Raw genomic sequence first — 22,278 nt, 5'->3', positions numbered from 1 at the left:
AATATACCTTGCAGAATTTGGGGCTTGGAGGTCAAGAGTTCAAGATAAGACAGCCTAAAACTTAATGTGTAGTTTGGTTTTGTGCTTGAGATAACCATATGACTTTTTAAAAATTATTATTATTATTATTACTATTTACTGAGGGTATTGCCATGACATAACTGAGGATCTTAAACTTTCGCATTCGTGATAACACCTAAAAACGTAATTGTTCTCAGAAAGTGATTGTAAGTGGATAAAATGGTACACTAAATGCATCATCTTTTTTGCATAGTAACTCACAAAATAACACAATTTTGGTTTTATATGTGATTTTTAATGAAAGGCCCTTGCTTTTTTTTTTTCAAATAAAGCTTTAAAGCTTTGCTATAAACATATATTGCATTGTAATTCAAATATGTCATATCTTCATATGTATATTAAATAAAAAAAATACCCACAGTAGTTTTGAAGAAATGTGACAATTCCTGGCAATACCCAACAATTTTCACACTTGCCTGACTGCCCTTGTTGCAACCCGTTCTTCCTTTTCTGTGTCAAATCCTTCATCTTCTTCTAACTCATCAGCCCCCAGCGCCATTTCTTCATCTGGCATGTCAAAAAAGTCATCATACTGAGCAGTTTTTCCACTTTTAGGCTACAAATACACAAAAATGCTGGTTATTGTATTAAAAAATTATCACCAGAGCCATATAATTTTCTAATTCAAATCACTACCACAAATCTATGCCACTCATACAGGTGGGTCTGTTATACAATTTGCACTCTCTTCTGGCATTCAGTTGAGAGTTGCCATAAGTCTAACATTTCAAGAAACAATACACAGGATAAAATATTTACCTATTTTTAGGCACGTATGTCATAACCCTTGTTGCACACATAACTCGGAACACATAAGAACACACATTGACACTTACTGTCAAATTTCTGAGACAAACGGGCACACAAGAAAACTTTTATTGTGCAAACAATGATCAGATATAAAATTTATAAGAACTTGAACAGTAAAATAAAAACTTTCTGCTGACATCCAAGCAGCAAGGAAGGTTTTATTTACATTCCATTTCTGCCCCACTTGATTAATTGTGATGATTAGATGATGAAGAACACCCACAGCACAGCATTTTGAATCCCACTTTAAACTACACGTCAATTAACCTATCTGTGCATGAAGTGATATTATGTAAACAAAACCAATTAAAAAGATAGAACCCTTGACTATTAGTTTTTCTTGTATGCACACATTGCTTGCATTATAGAATTATTTTCCTGTAGTTTACGGTTATTACAAGCATAAGAAAACAGTTTTTCTTTGTGACGTTTCAGGAGAACACACGCTCCTTTCATCAGACATTTATTTTCATTTTGACTAAAGATACAGTTATAACAATGGTTAGTAATGTTTTGAACAAAAAGAATCTGTTATATAATGGATGTTGTCAGTGTTACATTGTTGTAATATAGCAACTTAACTGTGAAAAAAGCAGTCTGTTTTATTTTTATTTCAGATTTTTTAAAATTATGAATCCCAAATATCATCAGGTAATTCAAATTCATCATTGTTTTCACAAAGTCTCTTGATATTTTCTGTTACATTAAATTTTAAAGATGGTGGCTTACTCCATTTGTGAAAAAGAAAACCCCATACTGGATCTATGTTACCATTTTCATTATTTAATTTATTCCAGTGTTCTCTTGCAATGAACGAAGCTTCCCAGACATTCAATTCTGTGTTTCCCGTTAATCTTTTTAAAACCCTTCTCTTTTTAATCAAATGCTTCCCTTCGATGATATGAGTTGACAAACCTGTCAGATAAAATAAAACAAATAAAACAGACTGCTTTTTTCACAGTTAAGTTGCTATATTACAACAATGTAACATTGACAACATCCATTATATAACAGATTCTTTTTGTTTAAAAAATTACTAACCATTGTTATAACTGTATCATTAGTCAAAATGAAAATAAATGTCTGATGAAAGGAGCGTGTGTTCTCCTGAAACGTCACAAAGAAAAACTGTTTTCTTATGCTTGTAATAACCGTAAACTACAGGAAAATAACCCTTGACTATGTAATGCTTCAAGCACCACCAGAGGTTGGGTACCACAGGATACTGCCACCCCATTAGATAAACAAATCTCCATAGTAAAGGATAGGCTCTTGTACAGTAAGATCTACATTTTCTAGTGGAAATAGTAATCCATTCTTACCTTTGCATCATCATCATCTCCAGATTCATCTTCACTTTCACCTAAAGACATATTAGTAAAATAATCAACAGATTCATCACTTGCATCATCATCATCATCTTCATCATTACGTTTTACACGAGTCGAACTCTCCTCTTTATCTAGGAATTTCTCCATTTCACGTAGTCTGAAAAATTTATCATCAACCACTGACATTTTGGTCCTACGCTTTCCAGAGTTCTGTGTCACATTGTCAACAATGTGTCTGGAATCTTCACAACTTCTGTCACCTTCCACTGACGTTCTTTCACTCTCCTCAGCACTGTCCTCTTTATTTTCTTCTTTTTCTTCATCTTCAGAAAAGTGCTCACTATCACTGTCACCTTCAAATTTAATAGGGAATTGTAGTTTACTTTTATATGCTAGAATCCTAGCAACGTTTGTGATAAATACATCATGTGTACTTTGATTCTGAAGTTCCAATTCTTGCCAAATTTGCTCTTCATCGAAACCTTGCACTATAAGTTCTGGAAGAGCATCTGAAGAAGTATTATCTTCTGTTGCTTTTGTAAAATCATAGAGATTCTTTACAAGACTCTTCACTTTGCTCATGCATTCTTGTTGCTTACTGCAAATAAACAAAATGAAATTAGAATACTTCACATGTCATTCTACTCAGAAATATACTTATGTTTTTCTGAACAAATGTATTATAGGCACTTAACTACAATGGAACCTTGCTTTTGCAACATATTTTATTCAATCACTACGGACAAAATGCATAAATGAATATCTTCACAATGAAATTCTCTTAATGCATTCACCACAAGCAATGCACATTTTTATGACATTTGGACTGGGTTCCTTTGATGTACACGTTGGGAATGTATACTCAAATTTTCTTTGTGCTATCTAGCAATGCAACTGATTGGCAGTTGGCCTCTTGTCCATATAGTTAGTAAAAATTACATTCTCAGCATTATGGGAGTTAATGTATCACACACCGATAGGAGCCAGACCTAGTATGCAGCACGATCTCTGGTGTAGAATTTACATATATTTTCCTTAAAATAAAACAAACCAGATGATCTTCAATGTGATATTTTAATCCTAGTTTATATGGACTTCCTCTGAAGTGATCAATCAACCAATGTTTTCATCTAACAGACTTTCTTTTTTTTCTTTTCTTTTCTTTCTTTTTTTTTTGGAAAGCAAGGTAAAGAGGTAATAATGCACACCAGTTGTCTCCATCTGTATACAATAATAAACAATGTTCATTAACTCACTTGCATCTCTTGATGTGTAGGACCTGCAAACATGACGGAGTTGCAATTTTTGCTTCCATTCCTTAAATTAATCACTATACTATACTGTGCAAATTAATTGGGACAAGCTACTTTTTTCGCAGAATTTGAATGTGATTGCCAATTGTTGTCTGTACCTGGCTTCAACCGGTGTTATCTGCATTGTGGTGGTGTCAGTGTTTGACCTTGACCGGTTTTAAACTAGAAATAGCCACTTCAGCTTCAGTTGTGAGTGTGTGCGTGATAGGTGAATGTGAGTTTTTGTGCTCCGTGCGATACACGTTGCTTTCCGTTATGTAAAAATGGATATTACTCCAAGGAAGCATGCAAAAATTATTGCTCTTAAAGAGCACACCTCTGTGACAGTAAGAGATATCGTGGGTGCAGTTGGTGTAGGCAAATCAAGTGTATCAAGAATTCTTACAACAGAAAGCATCTGGATTGTCGTCTCCAAAAAGGAGAGGTAAATGTGGAAGAAAAAGAAAAAGAACTCCAAGAACCAATAAAATTCTAATCAGAAATAGTAAAATTAATCCAACAAAAACAAGCAAAGACCTTCAAAGAGATTTACTGGCTCATCTGTGTGTCGTAGGCTTCTGGAAGCTGGCCGCCAGCAAGAAGACCAACGAAAAAATAAATTTTGAGTGCTGCCACGAAGAAAAAAACATTTAAACTGGGCCAAAAATATAAATCATGGACTGCTGCTGAATGGAAGAAGGTGATTTTCAGTGATGAAACTAATTTATTTGTGCAGGGTTACGAAGAAAACGTCGTTAGACGAAGTAGGTGTGAAGCCTTAACACCTGAGAATGTTCAACAAACAGTAAAACATCCTCTGAAACAGATGTTTGGTTTTTTTTCACAGCAAATGGCACTGGAAGCTTAGTTGCTATTGAAGTTATGATGAATTCATCCAAGTACATCGAAATATTACGAGGGAAGATTGTTCCATTCATGCAAACCTTTGACGGGACATTTCAACATGACTTGGCCCCATGTCACAATTCAAAAATTGGTAAGGAAATTCATGCTGGAAAATAAAATTAATGTACTTGATTGGCCTGGAAATTCACCAGACATAAATCCAATCGAGAACTTGTAGAATATTTTGAAGAGACGTTTAGGAAAAATGGACTGTACAACCAAATCAAGCATGACAACGAATGCTATAGCAGTGTGGTTCCACGATGATGAAGTCAAAAATATGTACACTACATTAGTGGAGTCAATGCCAAAATGACTTCAAGAGGTAATTTCTGTTAAAGGAGGACATACTTCATACTGATACAGCTACTTATCAGTGCATATCAGGGCACAACATGATATAAAGCATTAACTTTTGAAAATGTGTGATTTTTGCTTTGTCCCAATTAATTTGCACAGTATAGTACTTTCCCTGGCTCATACAAACACAGGGCTTTGCACATGCCTTTTCTTTCTTTCTCTCCCTGATTGTTTTCTTTTTTCACACAAATAAACACACTGCTAATTGCTACTCTTTCAACTTCTAGAGGGGTTTGTTTACATATGTGACAAAAACGATGGAGGAAAACAAGACACTTCAATTATAGAACATCCCACATAAGTGTATCACATGTGCAGTGTTGCCACTTCTGGTTGTGAGAAACTACTTCCAAGCAATATGCAGGAGTCTGCTCTGCTTGGCTCTAATGTTTTAAACGTGATTGACTGATATCATTTTCTTCAAAATGGCACCTATGGAAGAGGCAGGTCATGATCGCCACTGTTGCGAAAGCACAGCTGCGCTTACGTCACATGTTAACAGGCATGGCAGATTGACAATTTATGTTTTACATTTACTGTGCTTATTACTTGTTTCAAAACAGTTCGAAACAAATGTCTTACAATAACAGAACTTCCGGTCAGGAGCAAGCTATGTTCATTGTATCCAAACAATGGAAGAACAATGCCTAAACTAGAGACATCTGTTTGGCTGCTGATAAACTACTAGACACTTACATATGATTTTACTTTAGGCTGGTTGAGGCATCTTGCTCACCAGAATAGGGTTACCAGACGTCCGGTTTTTCCCGGACATGTCCTACATTTTAGCCTTATGTCTGGCATCCCGGAGAAATTTGAAAAATATCATAAATGTCCTACATTTTGAGTGTCACGTAATATTAATTAGGACAATATGTGTTTCAGTTGAACAAAAATAAATCATGCAAGTTACAAGTCCATGGACTTCCCACCTAAACTCAATAGTGGAAGTTATTTTGATTCAATCATAGCCCAAAAAAGAGAATAAAAGTTTGTGCTAGAAGAACAACGGAAGCAATTAATGAACAAAGTTTTCATGCTCCATATTGATGATGTAACTGTTCAATGCATGAGGGTAATTTCTTGCCTTGGGGTTGATAGTGATCGAACAAGATGTCTCCCATTCTTATTCATTATCTGGATTATAAAGCAGGGTATAGAGAACAAAGTTATTTAGGGTGTCTACCAGTCATGAAAATCAAGAAAAAGTAAAGATATCAACAAGTAGGCCCAGAAGTAAATAAATAGTCAAGAAATTTTAGTTGTGGTCAACAATTTTTGCTATCACAATGACTGATTATTCGATTTAGTTTACTTTACTTAACTTTTCTGCAGCTTTGGCTAATCGCGAAGGTGAGGGTGGATGGTGGTAAGATAAGATGGATGTAAGGACAATCACATAGCCTACACATAGGGATGACAACACGAGCCCCACATAAGATTATACTGGCTGTGAGCACAGACACCAGAGCCTCGCAAGTCTGCCAAATCCAGTCTAGTATTTATTAATACATAAAATAGGTCTAAATCTCTTATACAGCTTCAGTTTTCATATTAACTGGCCTTTTGGTGGTTTTTTTTCAATAAATAAATATTTATTTTCTTAATTGCTAATTTCCAACTTTACCTAAGTAGGGATTGAATAAATAAAGGTTAAGAAAATCGAAAAAAGTAAAGAAAAAAGTCTGAAAAACTCAAGAATTTTTGTTATTCAACTAAAAGCTACGCAAGATGAAACTTCGGGAACCATTTCTATTACGGTAATTGCTGAACATTTGTTAGCCATTACATGACACAATGCAAATGTTGAAACACTATACTTTCATTACCATCAGCACAATGTACTCAAGAGAGATTTTTTTTTCATAGATTCTGTAAAAAGTTTGGACTGGTCCACATAATTTCACAGAGTTTTACTGTCCAGTCTCTCATAAATATATTTTGACTCAACCTGAAATTTTGAGAAAAATTAACTCATCTTACCAGTTAAAACATCTAGTAAGAGGTGCATTGTTTAGGATGATTACAAGTTTGGAAGTTTTGCATTAAATAATTAGTTAAGAAATATTTTCTTTAACTGCAAAGTGTCAATTTTAAATTACTCTCTAGCATCTTTTATAGAAATATGTATTATTTATTGCGAATGTTTTGTGTCCTACATTTTGACTCAATGTCCTACATGACGTTTCTCTCCATCTTTCCTAAATGTTTGAGGAGTACCACCCAAACATCCTTTTTTTTGAAGTCTAGCACCTAAATTTGAGCTGAAGGAAATTTTCGGTGCAGTAAATTTGGGGGTAAATAGGTTAAATTATTGAAGCTTGTTAATGAAAAACTGAACATGAGCTAAGATAATATGTATCAATGTAGAACACTAAGCAAAGAAGTAGCATATTGTGTAAAAGCTATCTCCTATGCATTACACAATCCTGTGAATACCCTTCAGGGCTGCAGAGGTAGGGCTCCAGACACATTCTCTATGTTGGGCACAGTGAAGATGGTGTGATCAACTACTTTTAGCTCCAAGGTACTTTTGCTTAGGAATCAGTACAGTGACAACATCAGAAAAAAATGAGTTGAGACAGAAATGCAGGGGGGGGGGGGGGACTATATTTTCTGGGTTCAATCACACTAACATACCAAGTATTAACATATAAAAACAACAATATTGGGGTTACATATGCTTTTTTCGTTGGTTGGGGCAGACTTATTGACTGAGGAGAGGGGAGGGGGCAAAAATGCAGAAAATAAATTGAAATTTGGTGTCATGTAGTGCTTTGGAACACACACAACGATTATGAATGTTTAATGATATTTTTGGAAACGCTTTAAAAAGTTAGAATGATTGTCCAAGCTTGGAGAAACTAATTAGCAGTTGAATTGAATTGTTGTTTGAAGTCCACTTTATGAAATTAAAAGGCTAATCGGGACTGGACCTATAGTTTAAAGTGGGATCAGAACCACTGTGCCATGTGCCATCACCAGGTATTACACCCCGGACCTCTTGACTACAAGGTGACGACATTACCACTATATCATCAGGGAGACTCAATAATTAGCACAGTTAAAAGCTTCACTAAATATTGTTTAACAGTTAAATTATGATTTGAACAATTGCTTACATGAGCATCAGCATTTCACAGAACGCAGCCATTCTTGGTGCATGGTTGTCTCAGATTTATAGTTCCAACTGATTTTCATGTGAAGCTCAATGGGAGTTTTGTGTTTGAGACCAGACATTACATGATTAAATGTTGGAGCCCAAGTTCCTTTTATTTTATTGTGGTTTCATCATGCTACGAATGCAATTTTTACATGGTTCGATTTCGATATACGTCTGTTAACACATACTGTGGAGTTTTAGCGATTACTTAAGGTTTTGTTCAATATATGCTTTTGTGGTTAGATTAGGCAGGTTAGGTTTGGTTCCCTTAGCATTAAAATAAAGTCCCTAAATGCATTCTACTAAGGTTCAGATTTACTTCTACATTCATTCCCATGCTTCTATGATATTTACTGTCGCTTGTCGACTGAGAATATCTTGTCCATGAGAAGTGCGTAAGGTAATTTTCAAGTTGTTTTTTCAACATAAATAACTTTTTTTCGAGTTCAAACAGTGAACATTACTTTAAGAAAAGTTCAAATTTCGTGTGACAATGATTTCCAAAATTCTACGATAATTAGTCTTTGTGCTAGGAGAAATCATAAAACAATTGGAACAGTTAACCTTTTTATTTGTTTTCTCCACAATATAAAGCATCCAGTTGCGTAGAAAAGTCAAAACTCCCTTTGATTAGTCGTAAATTGAAGGTTAAGTTTATTCTCCATAAGCTACATGAGATTCTGTAGAGACTTATTCCTCCTCATATTTTTCACATCCTATCTTGCTTAATAATCAACTTTAAAAAATGCTTCCACTTGCAACATGGGGAGAAATTCATACTATCAAATTCTGTTGGGGTTTTCTTTAGTAGCAGTGCCCATTCCAACAATATTGAAATAAAGGTACAACTGGTAAGAAATTGTCACTTCTCCTCTTAAGTTTAAGCCCTCTTTGTTACCAGAATGTTGTTGTTATACCTAATTTGAAAGCTTTACCACAGACAGTCTGCTATGAAAAAATTAAAAGGTATGCTAGACCCCAAGTTCCGAGTATTTACTTCCGAACTAATAGTACACACACATATTTTTTAATATGGTTTTATTTATTTTTGGTAACTGTTCCAATTGTTTTATGATTTTTTCAAATTCTCCTAGCAGAAAGACTAATTATTATAGAATTTTGGCAATCATTGTCACACATAATTTGAACCTTCCTTAAAGTAATGAATAATAACAAAAAGTTATTTATGTTGGGGAAAAAAAGACTTAAAAATTACCTTACTCAAGCATGCATGCTCCCCATGGACAAGGCATTCTTCATTGATAGAAGTGACAGCAAGTATCCTAGAATAGTGGGAATGATTGTAGAAGTAATTTGGAACCTTTTTGAAACTAATCAGCACAATTTTCATTTCGAAAAAGTCCCATTTATGGGTACAATAAGATGTTAGAGGTGCCTTGCTCAAAATTCCCCATTTCGCACGCTTGATGCATTACACAGACTGCCACCTAATGTAACTACAAAAGCATTTAGGGATATTATTTTAATGCTAAGAGAGCTAAACCTGACCCACCTAACCTAACTAGAAAAGAATATTGAACAAAATCTTAACATTTTTGCAGCAAAAATTATAGAGAGGTACATGGAAGTGAAAAATCAGTCAAGGAAACACACAGTAAGTAATCTACAGTATGTGTCAACAGACATAAATCAAAATCAAACCATGGAAAAAGTGCATACATAACATGATGCACAATAAAACAAATCACAATAAAACAAAAGGACTTGGGCCATAAAAAGAATGCTCCATAAGTGCAATGTATTTCTCTGGTGCACAATTCCTCTCTGCAGCAGTGCTGCCAAACCTGATGTGCATTAGAGAGCTAAATTTAACCTTTCATGGAGTTAAAACTGACTTTCAAGGAGCTACATTTTCGAAGGCTCGATAAAGTGCCTCCTAGGGTAATGTTAGGTGTCAAAGGGGGTTGGTGGTGCTGCTTTACCGTTAACTTTGAAGTGATGACAATTTATTCTTAGGGTAACAGTTAGATATAGTGAAAACACATTTCTTCAAATTTACAGGAGAAATGACGGGAAAGTACTTACGGAATTGAGTTCCTGTGGTCTTTTGGACTGGCAACAGTGTTCTTTCCATTCGTGCAACTTATTCGGCCGCTAAATAATGTGATTTTCGACATTAATGTATCTCCGTTGCACGATAGCTCGTGCCACCATTACCGTCGACTACGTGTGTTCGAATATGTAACCCCCTGTCAGTGTAGCATCCATGCTGTAGTTTTACCAGATGACGTGTGAGCATTTTTCTTTCCAATTTAATTTTCTATTTGCCTAACCTAGCTGAACCTAATCTAACCTTCCGTGAATGGTTTGTGGATCAATGTTAGCCTAAAAACCATCATTTTTCGGTTAATAAGTGTTAGTGCAGCAAGCACGCAGTAGTTTTACAAGATGACGTGTGAGTGGTATTTTTTCCCCAATTTAATTTTCTATGTTTGCCTAACCTAACTGAACCTAACCTAACCTTCCATGAATGGTTTGTGGATCAATTTTCACTTAAAAACCTTTTGTGAATAGTTTGTGCGGCATTTTTTGGTTCATAACTTTGGAAACACTGCATATCAGCTGACGATAGACAACGTGAGTCAATATTTGCCCGCCATATAGCAACGACCAATAAATACTTGTAATGTGAAAAATTACGCTTTTTTTAGTGAAAAAAAACATAATCCCAAGTTGAAAAATGTTCTGCTATGCATATAAGGTAAGTACAAATGTAAATAATTCGAAAATAAACGAGTTAAATGTGTTTTCACTATATCTAACAGTACTAATCTGATATTCCCTGGACAGATTTCTTCATTTTTACAGAAAGAAACTACATACGGTAATAAGTTCCTGTAGCATTGTCTAACATCTGGAAGGTGTTTTGTGTGATGTGGGAATGTTTGATAGCGGAAATTCAACCATTGACGCATAGCCCCACGAACCATTTCCGGTAAGGTTAGGTTAGGTAGGGTCACGTATAGGTTACAATAGTTAAAAATTTGTTTGGAAAAAAATATGCGTAGCCCCACACACCATTTTCGCATAGCCCCACGAACCATTGACACATAACCCCACAAACCATTTGCGGAAATGTAGGTTCTTCAGTTACAAAAACACTTTAAAAAAAAATGCAATTACTTTGATAAAAAAAGTGAATGCACGTTAAAGAATGTTCCACGAAGCAGATAGGTACGTACAAATGTCAAAAATTGACAAAACGAAGAAGTTATAGGTGTCCGGGGAATATCAGATTTTTACCTATCTAACTGGTACCAAAATATTCCCAGATAACAATATTATGTCATCTTCACCTCAGACAGGGTGCTAAAAAAAAAAGTAGCTGGGGAGGTAAGAAGGGGGGAATGCAGCCAATATAACAATATCACCTGCAAAATGTATATTTATGGCAAAACTTGGTCTATGTGGGACGGAGCCAGTGATGGCGGCACCATAGTTGGGTAGGGGACCGGTGCCCTAGTTCACAGCCAAACGAGTGCAGGAAAGAGCCAGAACTGACTCCAAAAGAGCTCAGTTGGCAACAGTGCTCGCAGCGGCCGCAGAGAGGAGGGCCTAGCAGAAATCCTTCCCTGGTACATATATTGTAGAGATTATCATGCAGCAATCGAACTTTGGGGGCGGGATGAGAAAGTGATAAGTAAGTAACGTATATTACATAGAATGAAAAATTTAAACTTGTCAGTGTAAGTAAACCGTTTGTGGCATTTACTTACCTCAAAAAATGTTCTGGTTTTCGAGTTATGTGTGTAAAGGTGTTTAACTGTTCACGAAGAACTCCATCCTCTCCAGTCATCTCAAATGATATTAGCAATGTCTGAAAATTTGAAAAATTACAATTGATCAAATATCAAGTGTGAACAAATTTCGTGTTTCTTTAAAGTAGTTTTCTCAACTCCACGTTGCCCTCACAAGAACTAGAAGATCAGTCGCTGCACGCGTCCATATTGTGTCTCCATGTGTTTTTCAAGTCCATTTTTTCAGTCTGCTTCAAGATTATGCACGAATTATCCATGGGGGAAATATTGAAATGAAATGGGACCTTTCTTTCAACATGTAGTAATTTAAAACTATTTGCCGTACTTTAGTTCGTGTGCACAGAAAATGCGAAATAACTTAAAATGAAAAATAATTTTTGGACGTGTGATTCTGAACTGACGAAGACTTATGATTATGGACAAACTTTACTATCTTTACTATGTTATGATTGGTTTTCCTGACAAATCATATATGACCGGGATCTGTCATGGATCCTTTTTCTGTAAAGCGTAAGATAAAACACTATGGAATCAAATAGAATTCTTTATTGTCATTAAGCAACCTCAAGATGCAACAGAAGAACATTTGTATATTTCCACATTATACTCTTATGTTTATGCAATGCAACATGTTTATTACGTGTATTTTGCGATCATGGACAATTGAACGAAATGTCATGTTTATTTTTATTCTGTTGTAAAGATTTATTTCTCATGGACGTGGTTTTGTCATAGGTTCGTAGATCTTTCTTCTTATTTGTATCAAAAATGAATGAGAAATGCAGTGGTTCTGATTCAGAAATGGTTAAGTGACTGAGAAATTTTTCAATTATGTTAAGGTCGACTAAATTTGGAATGCATGACTTTGTTGTCAAAGTTATCTAATGTAATAGAAATGTAAAGGCTATCTTCATGTCTCCCAGAAAGCAAATTACACAGGAAGAAAATGGTCTGATCGAATGTCCTACATGCAAGGGAAAAGGTTATTTAATAGAACATTGCCAGCCTAACAAAATAGGAGATGGTAATTGTACACAGACGCGTAAATGTTTTCAGTTCGAGAGAGAAAATTCAGAAGGCAAGCATTCTTTGTATGATGCTTGTATTTCAAGTCCATCTCCAGTCAGCCGTCCAAAATCTGCATCAGTTGAAAACGTAACTGCACGCATTCCAGATTCACGTCAAGTTTCGACAGCATGTGGAAGAAGAGAACATTCGTCATCGGTATCGACTGCTAGTCACCCAGCGCAAAGAGGGGATGCAATAAAAGATGCTGTGCACAAACTGAGACAAGCGGAATGGAATGTGATCTTAAGTGGCTTGGAAGACATTGTTCAGTTGTCACGAACAGACGGTGAAAATGTAGAACCTTCAGCCCAAATAATATATCGTACACTATATACTTTATTAGCCAATCCACGCTCGCATGTTGTAAGGGTAACTTGTCAAGCAGCTGGTGAGCTATTGAAGAATATGTCACACATTCGGCGCCCAGAATTTGATGAAATAGTTGGAAGACTACTTCAGAAGACAGCTGATATAAATCGTTTTATACGAAAGGATGCTAATGAAGCACTGGACATAATAGTTGCAAATGTGCAGCCAGTTCATACTACCAGGGCCATTGTGAACAGTGGTTCAAATAGTAAGAATCCTTTTGTGCGAGCAACAACTATGAGGTTGCTAACAGATATTGTGTTGATATACACTGGCAATGTCATTGTGAAGAATGCTTGTAGAGAAATCAGAAAACGAATTTTAACCACTGCATCAAAATTTATGTGTGATGGTAATCTCATCATAAGAAAATATGCAGAGGAATTTTTTCAGGCAATGCTATTTGATGAAAATTTTGAAGACATATTGCTGAATGATGTTGAATCGTCCCTTATAGAGAGGATTGGAGACAAATTGTATCTGTTGATATACCATGGAGAAGAAGAACCATCATGTGAAAATGAAACACAAAAGGTCTGAGGCAGTAATTGTTGTAAGTGAATGTAATGTTTTTCATAGTTTGGTTGTCTTTTTGCCAAAATAAAAATATCTTTAAATGATGTTGAGAGAATAAAGAAGCATGTAAAGGAGTTATTGCTAAATAAAATTAAATTTTACAAATGGACATTTTAAAATATGAAACTTACATTTTGTAAAATTTTAATAATCATTGTATAGCCTCCTCGCCTCTTGCTAGAAATCACAGTTATGAGCAGTAGTTGCCTAGTCAGTAATTGAAAAATATCAATTTTTAAAATTAATAACTAATAATAATAATAATTATAATTTAAGAGTCAGTTGTTAATCCCCCCATAATCGGAAGATGCGGCGATGACAAAGCAAAATAATAAAAATATTGCTTTTTAAATATTTTAGAGAAGAAGAAAAAATAAATCAGAATATTCGCATATTTGAGCGAAATTAGTCAAGTAACACCATTAAACAGCTAGAAACACGCAAGAGATTCTCTAAGTTTAGCGGATTGAAAGGAGAGACCAGCGTAACGGTTCCGATTGTTTTATGATTTCTCCTAGCACAAAGACTAATTATCGTAGAATTTTGCAAATCATTGTCACACGAAATTTGAACCTTTCTTAAAGTAATGATCACTGTTTGGACTCTAAAAAAAGTTATTTATGTTGAAGTAAACAACTTGAAAATTACCTTACGCACTTCTCATGGACAAGATATTCTCCATCGACAAGTGACAGTAAATATTGTAGAAGCGTTGCAATGAAGAAGTAAATCAGAACCTTAGTAGAATGCATTTAGGGACTTTATTTTAATGCTAAGGGAACCAAACCTAACCTGCCTAACCTAACCATGAAAGCATACATTGAACAAAACCTTAAGTAATCACTAAAACTCCACAGTATGTGTTATCAGACTTACATCGGAATTGAACCATGTAAAAATTGCATTCGTAGCATGATGAAATCACAATAAAACAAAAGGAACTTGCACCGAGTTCAGTTCTACACCCCCTTCCCCCATGCCCAACCATCCCGCTGGGTTTCTGTTGAGTGCAGTGGTGTCAGGTGGGCCAGCTCATCGCAGCACGTCTGCAAATCCAAGGTCCTTCGGCCACTTTTCCCCTGCTTTTGAAGGTCTGGTCATAATAGACCTTTTTTTTTTTTTTTTTTTTTGCAGCCTCCTTGTTTACAAACATGGCAGGGTTTCTGTGATATGAAGATGAAACTTCTCAGAATGAAACAGACTGCTTTTTTCACAGTTAAGTTGCTATATTACAGCAATGTAACATTGACAACATCCATTATATAACGGATTCTTTTTGTTGAAAAAATTACTAACCATTGTTATAACTGTATCTTTAGTCAAAATGAAAATAAATGTCTGATGAAAGGAGCGTGTGCTCTCCTGAAACGTCACAAAGAAAAATTGTTTTCTTATGCTTGTAATAACCGTAAACTACAGGAAAATAATTCTATAATGCAAGCAATGCGTACATGCAAGAAAAACTATTCTCAGAATGTCCAGCACTGTAAAACATGCAACGCTCTGGTTTTTTGAAAGAAAAAAAAAACATATTGAAGATCATCACAACGCAACTTACACAGAATACATGAAAGTAATGGCGCATAGAAAAATAGCTGTTCTGGATCCATTCTATTTTCTTCATAATATTTCTTCTTTTAATTACTTTGGATCCTGCGGTTCAAGTATCGTTTTCTGGAAAAAAAAATTGTTCTTGGTTTACAAAACACTAAGTACTTCCTGCTGTTTTGTGTTTACTATGCTTACAAATGACAAGATTGATCAAGATTTTTGTTCTCGAGGTGATAGACATACTCACTCAAACAGAACCTTTTCCCTAACATATCTTACTTTCACACCAGGGATGGCCAAAAATATCAGGATTCCGGAAAATTAAAAATCTTGATCCAAAAATTCTACTACTCGGATTTCGGAAGCAATCCGAATTTCTGGGATAAAAGTTTAACAATTTTTCCATATTTTTTAAGAATAGATTTAACCATCTCTACTTCTCACATCATGTACGAACACTGTTTTCATAATTATCAATGTAGGAATCCCCCTCCCCTTCCCCTTCCCAGGTTGAAAGATTGACCCTGACGTTTTGCAAGTCTTGCAATGACTATGTAAAAATGTCAGGCTTAACCACTACCCATAACACTGGAGACTATTAGCCAACTGATTCTCACAAGAAACAGGTTACAATTGTGCACTGACTATTTTTCATTTAGATTCAAATCAAACCTTTTATTATATTGAAGGAGGTGTAATGAAAAATTTGATTTCTGTGAAGTACATCATGCTGCAAGCCATTCCTACCTTTGTAGCAGACCTCCTTGGTGGAATGGTTAGCATGGCATACTACAATGCCAGGGGTCCTGGGTTCAAATCCCAGCCTGGGCATGGATCTTTGTGAGTGTCCCTTCATCACTCATTCTCATTATCACAATTAGCCAAAACTGGCAGAAAAGTGATACTAAATAACAAAAATCAGATGAAGTTTCTACTTTTCTCATGTCTGCACCAATTCTTAGATATCAATTGTTGTAGATAGCATTGATTGTGTTTTTGGAACACAATGATTTGCTGTACAGATACACTGGAAATTGTGCATTTGTTCACAGCACACGTAACATAGTCCAATAAAGTTCAATATTTTTCATTTCTAATGATGTCTTCCCTTTAATTCCTTTTATTAATTATATGAAATTTATGATTCCTCGCTTAAAATTTCATGCTTATGCCAACACAGTACATTGGTAACAATTCGCGATTAACATTACCACCTTAGTTCTAGCGTCGCTTCCAATATAGCCACTGTATGTAGGATACATCCATTGTTTACGTTCAGTTAGTATAGTAGCGCATGGTCATTGCTGTTATGGAAGAAACGTTGAAATTATGCAATATTTTTAAATATTGCAAAAATTATGTGAATACCAGGAACTATATCGAAGGTGAAGCTGTGCTGAGAAGGAAGCATTTAATTATGATAGGCAGAAATAAGACAGAAAATGCAGATGAAACAATTTGTATGCACTGATTCTTCATGCAGTGCTGCATCATCTGCACCTCATTATGTAACTGGGGTGCTTGGAAATGATTTGAAAAAAAAAAAATGACCTATACTTGAAAAGCTGAGGCAGGAGAATATTGCAAACATATCATTGCAGTCCAAAGTGACTGCTGGTTTAATAATAACCCATGTTACTTCCTATTGCCCGATTTCCTTACTTCCTGCACTTGCACTACTAGCTGAAAAAATCATTTCTAATCGTATCCTTGCACATGTTTCTCCATTTCTCTCTCCCACTCAACACGGTTTTCTCCCTCATTCTTCCTGTGACACAAACCTTGCTTGCTTACTAAAGCGGTTAACTGCCTGAATGCCAAGCAAGACATGGATGTCGTATACTTAGACTTTTCCAAAGCCTTTGACTCTATCTCTCACACACAACTCATCCACAAATTATCAAATAGATTCAATATTCATGGAGCTCTTCTCAAACTACTTTCATCTTACTTGCACAATAGAAAGCAAAAGGTTATCATATCTGGTTGCTCTTCGTCGTGGCTTCCTGTAGTTTCCGGTGTGCCCCAAGGAAGTTCTCTGGGGCCCCTTCACGAATATATTTCTTCCAAATGTTCAGTGTTATTATAACACCATTAAGCCTTGTTTCCATGATATGAAAAACTAAATATGCTGACCAAGGCAGTAATTTATTTTATTAAAAATATAAACTAATCGTAATGTTTCCACCTTCTAGCAAGGTCTTCTTCAGACTCTGTATCAAGTACAAATGTAACAAGATACAAAAACAGGGCATTATATATACACAAACTACTCCCCTCCAGACTATTAGAAAGTTGTTCTGGAACTTTCTAGCAGATGGCTTTCCCTTGTCAACTGTACTTTCACCTAAAGGACTAAATATAATTACTTCCATATAGGATGTGGTGGGACTTTTTATCTCACGCTCTTTTTCCTTCATTTTTCTTCCTTCTCCTCTCCTCTTTCTCTCTTCCTTTCCACTCTTTCTAACACCTTCTTCCATTCTTTGTTTAACTTCAGTCCCCCATTCCAGTTCATTGTGTCTTCTTCACCTTTCTTCTCTATTTCCTTGGCCTCCTTCCATTTCTCACTAGCATTCTCTTCTCCCTTCCTATCTGCTTAGCCTCATCCCACTCTATGTCATGTCCTGTTTTTCTCGTGTGTTTAAATATCGCATTTCTCTCTCTCTTAAGTCGTACATCATCCCTATGTTGTTTCAACCTGTCTTTCAGCCTCTTTTTCGTTTCTCCTATTGTACACACACTGACATTCTTTACATTTCACTTCGTAGATAATCCCTTCCTCTTCCTCTTCTCTGTTTTCTTTTTTCTTGTTTCCATTCTTCGCTATTCCTAAGATGCTTCTCCCTCCCTTCCTGTAAGTTTTAATGCCCGCTTTCCTAAGCACTTTGCATATCTTTTCTGTGGTCTTCCCCATACTCCTTATTCCAAACCTTTTTCCAAAGTTTTCTCTTTCTCTTCCTCTTTTTCTTTCTTTTCCAATTCTCCCCTGCCCCTTTTCTTCCTTCTTCTGTTTATATCAAGTCTATCCTGCTTCTCATAGCCATTCTTTTCCAGCTGTTTCCGTAGGCTATTTATTTTGCCTCCTTTTTCACATTCTTTCATGCATATTTTCTTTATTCTGTCCTCCATATTCTTTATGAAATTTCTTTTTGTCAACTCACTTACATCACTTCTTTTGTGGCAGAATACCCCTGCTGCACACTTCTTCTGATGCCAAGGGGTTTCAATTTCTTGTCCTCTCTTTCTTTCTTTTCATCAATATATGTAGGTATCTTAACTTGTCTTCTTCTTCTATTTCAAGTTCCAATAATATCCCTCTTTCTTCATCTTGTATTTCTTTGACAAAAATATCGAGCTGCCTCTTCGTTCCCTTCCATATGCTAAAACAATCGTCCACATATCTGCAAAACAGAATTATTTTGTCACCTCCTTTTTCTATCACCGTGTGATAAAAAGTCCAACTACATTCTATATGGAAGTAATTATGTTTAGTCTTTTAGGTGTAAGTACAGTTGAAAAGGGAAAGCCACCTGCTAGAAAGTTCCAGAACAACTTTCTAATAGTGTGGAGGGGAGTAATGTTTGTGTATATATAATGCCCTGTTTTTGTACACTGGTCGACAATTGCTAAGGAACAAAGATATATTGACCCATATCTTTTTCATACACAACTCCATGTCAGTTTGTTGCCTGAAAGAGACCAATAGAGGGCAGCAAGGAATCGTTGCGCCCATTCAGAAAGGAACGTGTGCGCTTGGAGCATCGTTATCAGGAAAAGACTGCAGTGCTGTGGCAGGAGGTGGTACCCACAGGAGACAGTCAAACACCGTAGAGGCCGTTGGCAGTGCAATACTGTTGTGCAACAGAAAAAGCGTGTAGGAAGATGGCGAGAAGAGTACATTTAAGTGATTACCAACCGGGCAGAGTGGTTGGTCAGCTGGAGTCAGGGCGAAGTGTCACTGAAGTGGCACGTGTTATGGGGGTATCGAAAAGTGTAATTTCCCGACTTCAGAAAGCTATGCGTACCAGAGGAACAGCTTTGAGTATGCATGGTGGAGGTCGTGGAAGGTGTACAACTGCTCGCCAGGATCGGTAAATCGTCCAGATGGCAAAAAGGAATCGATCTGCCACTCCAGCCCAAATTGCTCAAGACCTTGTCGGTGCTTCAGGTGTCCGTGTTGCCCCAAAAACCATTACACGACGACTGAATAGTGGTGGGTTGTATGCCCGGAAGCCAGTTAAGTGTGTGCCATTAAAACTAGCTCACCGTCGTGCCAGATTACAATGGTGTATGCAGCATCATAACTGGGACCAAGGCAGATGGGCAAATGTGATGTTCTCCGATGGATCGCGTTACTGTGTGACAAGTGATTCTGGACATCAAATGGTGTGGAGAGAACGTGGAACACGATATCATGAACAGCACATCTGTGAATGTGACAGGTAAGGGGGGGGGGGGGGGTCATAATGAAAAATGGGAAAACACCACTGCACATCTTCGCCGAAGGATCCGTTATTGGAGCATGGTATTCTACCGAGATCCTGGAAGGTTATGTTCGTTTTTTTCGGGGTGCAGTGGGCCCTGACTTTCTTTACATGGATGATAATGCACGTCCACACAGAACTGTCCAAGTGACAAAGACACTGGAAAGAGAAAACATCACCTGCATGGACTGGCCTGCATTTTCACCTGATCTCAATCCCATCGAACATGCATGAGATGCTCTCAGACGGCAGGTTGCACAAAGGAATCTCCCACACCGGACCATCCAGGAGCTGAAAACTGCACTTCAGGAAAATAAGACAATATTCCCCTCGTGCTCACGAACGCTCTCATCGACAGCATGCCAAACAGGTGTGCAGCATGCTGTGCAGTCCGCAGTGGCTACACACCATACTGATTTCCTCTGGACTCACTCTACACATGCCAAATTGTGATTCATGTGCTTTCCTCACTTTGTTTTGCTTATGCTGGTTTTGCTTTATTACGTCCTGTTTCTTTGGTTGATGGGGAATCCCCGTCATCTTTTCTCAAGAAACCTTAACTGATATCTGTCCTTATATATTGTTCACTTGTTGCACCCTGATCACGTAGTCAAAAGTTATTGGTCAAAACGTGTTTGTTCCTTAGCAATTGTCGACCAGTGTATCTTGTTACATTTGTACTTGATACAGAGTCTGAAGAAGACCTTGCTAGAAGGTTGAAACATTACGATTAGTTTATATTTTTAATAAAATAAATTACTGCCTTGGTCAGCATATTTAGTTTTTCATTCAGTGTTATTGTATGCTGATAACTGCAAATTATTTCGAAACATTACCTCACTTCATTACACATGCTATATCCAAGACAATCTCAAACACATTGAACGCTGGTGTCAGGACTGGAATCTCAAATTAAATTCCGAAAAATCTGTTGTCATGAGCTTTACCCTAAAATCCAATAGCACAGTGCCATCTTACAAGTTATGCAACCAGGTTATTCCGTCCGTACGACGGCACAAGGATCTTGGTGTCATTTTTTATGGCAAACTGACTTTCAACCATCACATAGACTACATAATTTCGAAAGCGATGAAAACACGTAGACTAATTTACAGATTTACAGACACAACACACGTTTCTGCCCTCAAAACCTACTTTACTATGTGTGTTGTTCCTATTCTTGAATATGGCTCCTGTATTTGGTCAATGGCATGTGAAAGCAATTTAAAGAAAACAAACAAAGTAGTAAGGTTCTTAGTCAGAATAGTCAAACACAGATGCCCAACCCTTGCAAACTTCTCCAAACAAAAAATTCTATCCACTCTACAAATTCATGACCTTTATCTTCGCCGTCAACTCTCAGATTTAACACTACTCTTCAGAATCATTAATGGACAACTTTTCACCAGTGAACTCGTGCCACTTCTTAATATCAGAATCTGCAGAACCCTGTGGCCGAGTGGTTAGCGCATCATGCCGTGACGACAAGGGTCCCGGGTTCGAATCCTGTTCAGGCTTGGTTGTTTGTGAATGTCCTTTCATCAATCATCCCCATCTTCGCAAATTAGCCAAGAGGCACAAAACGCGAAGTAAAATAAATTAAATCAATCAATCAATTAATATCAGAATCCCACGACCCAACAGTAAATGCAACAACTTATTTTACATTAAATGTTCAAGGCTGTCTTTAGAACAAAGATCACTTCTCTACAGGCTACAAACCATTTACAACTCATTAAAAGACACTCCGGGCTTCCATTTATCAAAACAGACTTACAGAAGGGCGTGCATAAAGCAGCTGAAGAGTAAATAATATTATTTTTGCCCTAGTTGTTATTATTCTTGTTATATACTATGTATATGTTTGTGTGTGTGTGTCCATCTTATTATTTTGTTTATTTCTTTTCTGGTTGATGATATCCTGATATAAAATGGATTTTTCTGTATTCAGGACTTTTCAAATAAATAAATAATAATAGAATTCACAATTTCATGACCAGGCTATCTTCAATGAAAAAGGACATTGTACTGAATGAAACAGCAATATCAGCATGTCCATTTTCTTTTTCTGGTTACATTTCAGACATTAATTCATTCTCAAACTATTTTCATTTTTGCACTTGATTGCCTTCCGCCTGTTCCAAATTTCTTACATAATACATTGTTTATCTGGATGCATTGGGCAAGATGCTTCATCACTTTTCGAAAAGTAAAAAAAATGTTTTATTTATAAAGTACAATTTAAAACTTTACTTTCATGGTAATACAAAATCATCATTCTTCCTAATTTCCTTTCCGAATTTCAGTGTTATCTCCCCATGCCAGTCCTCTGTCAATCAATTCTGTTTCCTTTGAAATATTATTTAGAGATTTCATTTTATTGATTCAATGGGGTGGAAACACATGAAAACTTTTAACTTTTTCTGACCCATAAAACTGAGCCAAAAACTGAACTGAACAGTAGACGTTACCAGTGTTTCTTTCAGAAAATTTTGCTCCGTGGGG

General features: G+C 36.4%; 3 protein-coding genes across 3 annotated transcripts in view; 2 read left to right on the top strand and 1 right to left on the bottom strand.

Moving 5' to 3' along the window:
• Window positions 1-12,081, bottom strand: part of LOC145994743 (U3 small nucleolar ribonucleoprotein MPP10) — a 40,049-nt gene extending 27,968 nt beyond the window's left edge. Inside the window, exons 1-3 of the mRNA XM_083130962.1 lie at window positions 11,681-12,081; window positions 2,214-2,820; window positions 498-637 (exon numbers count right to left, since the gene is read on the bottom strand). Of these exons, the coding sequence (XP_082987088.1) occupies window positions 498-637; window positions 2,214-2,820; window positions 11,681-11,760 (827 nt within the window). The 5' untranslated portion in view covers window positions 11,761-12,081. The remainder of the gene's footprint in view (window positions 1-497; window positions 638-2,213; window positions 2,821-11,680) is intronic.
• A 301-nt stretch (window positions 12,082-12,382) lies between these two features.
• Window positions 12,383-13,826, top strand: LOC145994746 (crescerin-like protein che-12). The gene has a single exon (XM_083130966.1). The coding sequence runs from the start codon at window positions 12,635-12,637 to the stop codon at window positions 13,697-13,699; it is 1,065 nt and encodes a 354-aa protein (XP_082987092.1). The 5' UTR covers window positions 12,383-12,634; the 3' UTR covers window positions 13,700-13,826.
• Snup (snurportin-1) overlaps window positions 12,403-22,278 on the top strand; it is a 68,542-nt gene continuing 58,666 nt past the window's right edge. The window contains exon 1 of the mRNA XM_083130964.1: window positions 12,403-12,457. The gene's annotated coding sequence lies outside the window, so the exon portion shown is untranslated. The remainder of the gene's footprint in view (window positions 12,458-22,278) is intronic.

Source organism: Lepisma saccharinum, chromosome 11 (assembly GCF_977018435.1).
Source record: "Lepisma saccharinum chromosome 11, izLepSacc3.1, whole genome shotgun sequence".
In the NCBI taxonomy this organism is placed as follows: domain Eukaryota; kingdom Metazoa; phylum Arthropoda; class Insecta; order Zygentoma; family Lepismatidae; genus Lepisma; species Lepisma saccharinum.
This window is presented reverse-complemented; position numbering and strand designations above follow the sequence as displayed.

Bases quoted from the DNA above. Each gene is read 5' to 3' on its own strand.
- LOC145994746 (XM_083130966.1), top strand. From the start codon at position 12,635: ATGTCTCCCAGAAAGCAAATTACACAGGAAGAAAATGGTCTGATCGAA.